General features: G+C 44.3%; 1 protein-coding gene across 1 annotated transcript in view; it reads left to right on the top strand.

The window, feature by feature from the left end:
- LOC125943733 (zinc finger BED domain-containing protein 4-like) overlaps nucleotides 1-7528 on the top strand; it is an 11458-nt gene extending 3930 nt beyond the window's left edge. The window contains exon 4 of the mRNA XM_049663222.1: nucleotides 7121-7528. Within this exon, the coding sequence (XP_049519179.1) occupies nucleotides 7121-7516 (396 nt within the window). The 3' untranslated portion in view covers nucleotides 7517-7528. The remainder of the gene's footprint in view (nucleotides 1-7120) is intronic.
- The last annotated feature ends 361 nt before the right edge of the window (nucleotides 7529-7889 follow it).

Genomic DNA, 7889 nt, shown 5'->3' with positions numbered 1-7889 from the left:
GTGTTTCATGTTTAGCTGTGCACGCGTCACACCGTGCTTGTTAATTTAGTTGTAAGTGAATGTTAACAAGTTTATACGGCCGACAAAGCTACTATCCTTAGCTCGTATAGTTGTCTACTAATTTGTTATCGCAATTGATGCTTCTTCTTTTAGGCGAAACTGCGACGGGCACTTAGCTGCGAGTCCGCGCCTTAACAGGAAGCTTTAGCTCGAGCCCAACTCCGACGCGGCCTATTCAAATACACGTAAAACGCGGCAGCGCTTTTCTGAGATAACCCCTGGACCGATCTTAATGGAATTTGTTGCATTTAAGAAAGTAAATTTAAGAAAGTAAAATAAGAAGCGGAATTTCGATTTAGGGACCTATTTGAAAAGTAATTTTCACAAATTCGAAAGTTGGATAAAAATAGAAGCACGAAATCTAGAAATCAATAGCTCTGCATCAAGAACAGCTATCGCGGTTCTATACACTGCATCCATTAGATCATTCAAAGCAGACAAATGCGATGTGTCAATTTATATCTTACGCGAATTCGTTGGGTTGTGTACAAGGGTTCCGCAAAAGCTGAATTTCCATATTACTAAATATTTAGATACATCTGTAACATCAATTTTGTCCGCTTTAGATATACTATTAGAAGCAATTCACATAATTGTGATAACATTTCTCGTTGCTGAGTTAAAGTTGTTTCCTGAAAATTTGCGATTTCACCAATGCTAGACATAAATTCTGACTTGCATCAAAATTCGAAGCCAACAGTCACCAGATAGGGTATTTCATTTAAATGCAACAAACCTCGTCAATTTGTGCCCTGGTTGCAAGAAAAACGAATTCTCCTTTTACGTGTATTTAGTAAGAGCACACGAGCTAAAGCTTCCTCTTCAAGATCGCGGATGGATGCATGCTGGGGGGAGGCGCGAGGTGTGAATAGAGTATACTCTAGGGGAACGTCCTAGTAGACCAGAGGGGACGGCGCGACGGCGGCGACCGAGCGTCGAGACAACTCGTGTTGCAAGAGCGCCTACTTTCCACAAACGGTGACAGACCACATAAGGATGGATGGTAGCCTTGTGGTAGGGGTGCCGCCGCGCTGAATAGGTGATGTCAAGTTAAACGTACATCATCTGAGACACCGTTTATCAGTGAACTAAACATAACACTTCCGGAAATAAAATGTTAGCTCTTTAAAGCAACAATCTCAGAGGAACATTTACTTCACAATCTGTCACATTGTAACTTCAGTTTATATCTATAGAGGATTGTGAGAATATGCGCTCGCAATTCAATACTAACGAGGCGAATGGTATTGGTTTTAAAGATACACTATAAGAGAAACCGGAAGTTGAGGTTGAATGGTAGATTGTATCCTAGTCCAGTTACAGTAGTGCCAGTCTTACTGCGAACAGAGCTTCAATACGTGAGAAGTAGCGGAAGACTGATGGATAGGTGCTGACGCCTCTTCGAAATTCCCGCGCTAGGCGTACGCGGCGTTGGAGATGACTACGCTGTCCAGTCACGATTGGTCAAGTGTACCTTGCCTTCAATTTGACCCATTGTCGTACGGAGAAACGCATGCCGTGCGAGCACGGGGGGTTAGTTGGCGCTACGTTCGTCTGAAGTCACTGAAATGTAATCCTGCTTCGCTGGCGAGATGTTCGTTCCAAGTAACAAGGTCCATCGTGGCAAACACACACGAAAGCGGTGGCTTTTGCATACACTTTATTTGTCGACGTCCGGCCGACCTTTCGCACGAGAAAATTTAGGTGGCTGCGATGTGTATTTTTACAATCTTTCCACCGGGAGTCAAAAGTAACACTGAAGAAACACACACACACACATACGCAAAAACACACACACACACACACACGAGTGTAGCTGGGGCCGACGATATTATCAGTACGCATCGGAGCCACTTAAATTTTGACTTGAGAAAGGTTGGCCTTCGGCCGAAACGTCGACAAATAACCAGTTTTTTTAGGAGCGTATACTCTTTCTTAATTTTTACGGCAACCGAATATAGCCTTACTCGCAAACTGTGTATATATAGTGCGTGCGTGCGTGCGTGCGTGCGTGCGTGTGTGTGTGTGTGTGTTGTGTGTGTGCGTGTGCGTGCGTGCGTGCGTGCGTGCGTGTGTGTGTGTGCGTGTGTGTGTGTGTGTCGTGAGGCAACCATTCGACAGGTTCGAGTGTTTCTATGAAGCGAGCGAATATGCACGTAGCACATATTGAACAGGGAAAGATATCTTAACTGACGTTTCGGCTGTGGCATGCACGGCCTTTGTAAGAGTAAACAGTTGTCGCGGTATGAGAGCTCGTATTATCAGAAGCATTTGATAATGTGTTACAATAGACATACCACATATGAAAAGGCGTATCATGTACATATCATGTCCCGCTGTTAGCACAATAGTCTTTTGCAGTCTTTTGTAACACATTATCAACTGCTTTAGATAATACCAAGTTTCACACGCGAACCCATGCAAGCATGATATTTTTTCCCTTTTCGATGTGTGCTACGTACACATATATACAGGGTGTTCAAAATTAAGCTTTACGGAATGTTTAAGAATCGCCTGTGGCAGGTAGCTCAATTTAATCGTTTATCTGGATCATTCGAAGAGGCGGACATTAGTGGCACGAGAAGTCGAAACACATTTAACTAATTAACAAAAATTGACTAATGAACATCCTAGTTAATTACTTTACGACACATATTTCAATTTACGAATTGTAGCCGCCGAGTTTGCAAGACGCATCCACTTTAAATGAATTTGCAGGATGACACCAGTTTCGAGATATTATTTCCCAAAGTGTGGGACGAAATACATAGGCGTCCCAGTTACTTTCGTGCTTCAATTTATAAAACAGCATTTTGGTAAAAAAAAAAAAAAAGTGGAACAGTGCATTTTTACGGCGGGTTTCATGGCGCATATCTCCAAACTAATTTCATTCTGGAAATTCATTGCAAATGGATATGCCTCACAAGCTCACCGGCTGCAATTCGTAAATTGCAGTATGTGTCGTAAAGTAATTAACTAAGAAGTTAATTAATAATTTTTGTAAGTTAGTTGAATATGTCTTCCGATTTCTCGTGCAGCTCATGTCCCCCTCATCAAATGACCCAGCTCAACGATAAGAAATACGCTACCTGCCACAGGCAATCTTTGAAAATTCCGTAAAGCTTAATTTTGAATACCCGGTATATAAAATTTTGCTCGTTCTCATTTCCCTAGAATCAATCTTGTGTGTACATAACTTATACATAATATCCAATGTTCTTTCAGCTTGTTCACAAAGGGGCCTACCAAGATGTTGAAGCGAAGCGCCAGGAGACTTTGGATGCCTCCGTAGCGAGGTTCCACGAAATAAAAGGAACGACCACAAAATTACCAGCTTCTAACAGCCTGCAGAAATCTTTCACCAGATACGTGACAGAAATGGTGGCATTGGATGGTCTTCCTCTCTCTGTAACAAATGGTGTTGGATTCAAGCGTCTTGTTGAGTTTTTAAAGCCCGAGCTCACCCCGCCATCTCCGAGAACAGTTTCGCGGAAACTCGAAGCCCTGGCAACAAAAGTCGCGCTGCCACATCTTAATACAGAACTCTCTAATGCCCCAAGTAACAGTCTACATTTCATTGTCGACATCTGGTCTAGTCGAGTGCGTCAGTCTGTCATGGGCATCAGGGTGCAGTATGTGAAAAACTGGAAACTCCAATTGTACACTGTATCTTTTCGGCACATTGAAGGCCGCCATACTGGGCAAAACATTAGAGAAACTTTTGTTGCTGAATTGCGGTCACGCGGCGTGAGGGAGCCGCAGGTTGGCACCGTAGTGTGTGATAATGCTGCAAACATGACGAAAGCGTTCAACATGACCGAACATTTCGGTGAAGAATGGCTGGATAGGGTTCCGGACGAAGAAGGCTCCGAGTCTGAGCACAGTTTTCAAGAGCCGCCTGAACCAGTCGGTGAAGAGATCACTTCCATCGCATCCTTCCACAGAGTGATATGTGCCGCACACACACTGCAACTTGCCGTCAACGCAGCGCTGCGCAAAGACGAAGGGGCAAAGGAGATTCTGGCGCTCATTAATGCCACAGTGAATGTTTTTAGGCGCTCTTGCTACTGGACTGAACGTCTGAAGGTGCTTTGCGGAAAAGATTTGATCCCCCCTGCCGGAACAAGGTGGAATTCTCTGGTCGCGGCACTCAAGCGCTTGACGGAGGTAACATTTTGAACTTATAAATTATTGTGTTATTGCCGCTTTGTTAAACTTGTCAGCATAGCGAACTTGCATAGGGCCGCGATCACTGCTAGCGTTGTAATCTGTAATCGCGGCCACCAGCGGTAATGCTTTAAAAAGCGCTGGAGGCGATCACGGCCAACGCTTGAAGGAATTTGATTCCAGCCAAATGTGTTGAATTTTTACTTCGGAAAATGGAATATGCTTAGCAAGTCCGATGGGAGCATTTGATCGTCTCCAGCGTCATTGTCACTAGAGGAGAAACTCGTAGGCGAACATGTACAGTTCTAATATAGACAATGTAGAGAAATACAGGGAGGGGGGGGGGGGGGGGAGCAACATTTTGGTTAGACAAAAAAAAAAAAAAAAAAACTGTTGCCTCAGTTCATCTTGCATATTTGTGCAGAAAATTTTCTAGCTATACTAAGACGCGAACGACCAGCAATATAGACTGAACGCTGGTCTAAAATCGAAGTTCGAAAATCTGTGACCGAAAATCTTTGAAATGGGATAGCAAATTAACACGGGGCGTCCTCTCCTTCCCTGTCCCGTTATGCGGTAAGTCGAAGTACGCACGCAATAGGCAAGGCAGACTGCGGACATATAATAGAAGCTGCTTGACAGCGAGGGCTGCAGCATTCATTCCGCTCAGTTTTAATACAGTTTGAGCCAGCAGGCATTTTTAATGGCATTGGCAAAGAAGGCTCGCAATGGCCGCTGCCGCAAACAGTTCAATATCAGGCCCTTGTCGTGTATTTATATCAAGCCCTGCGTCGTGTATTTATATGAAGCCGTGTGTTTTTGGCATTTGATTGCGATTCGAATTTGCAAGAACATTTACTGCTTCTTTTCATGAATAGCCTTATTTTAAGCAGTGTTTTATGATTATTAATCGTCCTAGACACTGCTTAAACAGAAACATACCGTAAACTCTGATTAATTTCCCTTTCTCCAAAAGCAGACACCTTGCTGATAAACGTATATCGGGCAAAGCTCTACTGTCCTTGGCTAAACTTTCTGTTTGTTGGGCTGCTGAGCACGAGGTCGCGGGATCGAATTCCGGCCACGGCGGCCGCATTTCGATGGGGGCGAAATGCGAAAAACACCCGTGTGTTTAGATTTAGGTGCACGTTAAAGAACCTCAGGTGGTCCAAATTTCCAGAGGCCCCCACTACGGCGTGCCTCATAATCAGATCGTTGTTTTGGCACGTAAAACCCCATAATTAAATTAAATTTCTTTCTGTTTCAGATTGATGTCTTCAACTCCGTCATGGAAGTTTTGAAAGAATATAATGAAAGCAACCCGACAAGACGCATAAGCGTTTCTCAGATGGAAATGAATTCTGGTCGTTTTTGTGAAATTCTGGCGCTGCTCAGGCCTCTTGCAGACGCCACCGACCGGTTGCAATCGGACGGAGTGACGTCATGTGACTTACATATCAGCATTAGCTCATGCTACGCGCAAATCAACAATTGCCGGACTTCTGAGTAAGTATACTATTCTGGGCACGAAAAAGTCGTAGGGAGGAAAATCAGGGTTCTTAATGTTCATAATCCTTGCGTAGGAAGCGACTTTTCTTGACATGTGAATGGTTCGCGATTAATTACGCATACCCGCGCGATTTCACTAACTTTCCTCTCATTTCGTCGCTTCGTCCTCTTGGCCATGAACTGTGAGAAACAAGATTAGCGTTAACATTTCGATATCCGATCAACAGGTTAAAGTATGAATAAGTGCAGCTAATACAGTTTTGAATCGTATAACGGGATCACGTATAGAAACAGCCTTCCTTTCCTTTTACAGGCTATTTGGCTCTCTAAAGCCTAGATACCTGATCAATAGGGTTATTGACCTACAAAGTCGCGGGTCGCGTTTTCTTTGTAATAATTGATTGCCATTGTCTGGCTATATACCAAGCGATACCAGCAGTTTTTTTAGATAACCTAACGTTGCAGTAGTAGTACATATTTTTATCTCAGGTCAGTAATTATTTATTCCCTTTCAGATTTCCTGACCTAAAAAACACGGTCCTGGAGGAACTGAACAACCGCTTCGGAGAAGTGCTCTACGACGACTTTTTTGTGGCTTCAAGTGTGCTCCATCCACGACAAAAACTCCGAGTATTTAATGCATCGGTTGCCCCAGGGCTTGCAAAGCCCACAGCAAACGAAGCAACAGCCGCTGTTGAAAGGCTACTTGAAGCCCACGTGCAGGTAGCTCACCTTATTTTTCGAATGGGTAGAGTGAAAAATACAGTGAAATCAATCTAGTGACTAATCAAGTCAAATGTAAAGATAGTAACCAACCTGTACGCGGGTGCCAAACGTGTCTTCCTGTGTGCCGTGATCAGTAACTTCATAATTTAAATTAATGAGACTCCAAGGATGTCGCCTTCGACTCTGAGGCTGGCCGAACGTGATATCACAATGCATGAAACTGTATTGGAGTGTAAAGTGGAAATCTAGAGGGCTGTTACGAATAGTATTGTCTTTCTCATCCAGCGTTACAAATCGGCCATGTGATGGAAAGACACTGGGGTCGAAATTTTTCTCGTGCGCTTGCATGTGTTGCTCTTTATTCTCAATATCGGCTGTCAACTAGTTCATTCATATTGCTTTCTCATAAAAATTGCGCCGTGTTCATCTACCGAAGTTATTTTTTTTTATTACAACGAGAGTCAGTTTCTATCGCGTACTTATGCCGATTCTTTTACTAATACTTCCCTTCGAAGAGAGACAATCTTAGCCTGTGCACAAACCATTTACAGTATTCGATGTAATAATTTTGCCGATCAATTCGGCATTCAAATGACGCATTACGAGTTGCAACCTTAATGCGTCACTCACGTTGTATTCCCACGCTTCTTTTGAACAGGGCCCAGCAGCCACTGCTGACAAAGCGTCCTCGCAACAGGCTCAATGTGACGTGGGGCAGGAAGGGATAGGCGACGCACGCGACCCCTACGCACTATTGGATGTCGTTTGTCCAACAGCACATCACGAGCAATCGGAACTCGACAGGTACCTGAGCAGCACGTCGACAGCGGACGACGTGTTAGCTTATTGGCATAAGCATGGGGAAACATTCCCACGTCTCGCAAAGCTCGCAGTTGTGTGCTTGGGCGTGCCCGCGTCATCTGGAGCTGTTGAAAGGCTGTTCTCAACGGCAGGGGCACTCCAACGAGCAAGGAGAGCTTCGCTCGCTCCACGCACCGTGGAACAGCTGGTGCTCGTTTCCGAACATATCCGGAAGGGGAGCTCTGGCAAATGATGGTCCGGGTGGGGGGGGGGGGGGGGGGGGGGGGGGGCGGAAGCGGGGTACGTTTATTTTCTCCGTTCTACACGCTGCGAGAGACAAAAGCAACAAGGCTTTAATAAAACAAGGCTGGCATTTTTCATTGTGGCTTCACTCAAGGTGTCGAATTCTTGGGACCCTCAACACCGGATGACACTTGCTGTGGGGCCTCATATCTTGGGACATGGCACTAGGTCTGTCTCAGATAAAATGACTATATAAATAAAAATACAAATGAAAAAATATCAATGCACTTTCTATGACCTTTTAAATGAAACCATTAACCAAAGTCTCGCAGTTTTTACAATACCCTTATAGTGATGTTTAACAGTGACACTCTGAAAGTCAC

This window comes from Dermacentor silvarum, chromosome 3 (genome assembly GCF_013339745.2).
Source record: "Dermacentor silvarum isolate Dsil-2018 chromosome 3, BIME_Dsil_1.4, whole genome shotgun sequence".
Taxonomy (NCBI): domain Eukaryota; kingdom Metazoa; phylum Arthropoda; class Arachnida; order Ixodida; family Ixodidae; genus Dermacentor; species Dermacentor silvarum.
The sequence above is the reverse complement of the archived record's forward strand: the minus strand, read 5'-3'. Positions and strand labels throughout refer to the sequence as shown.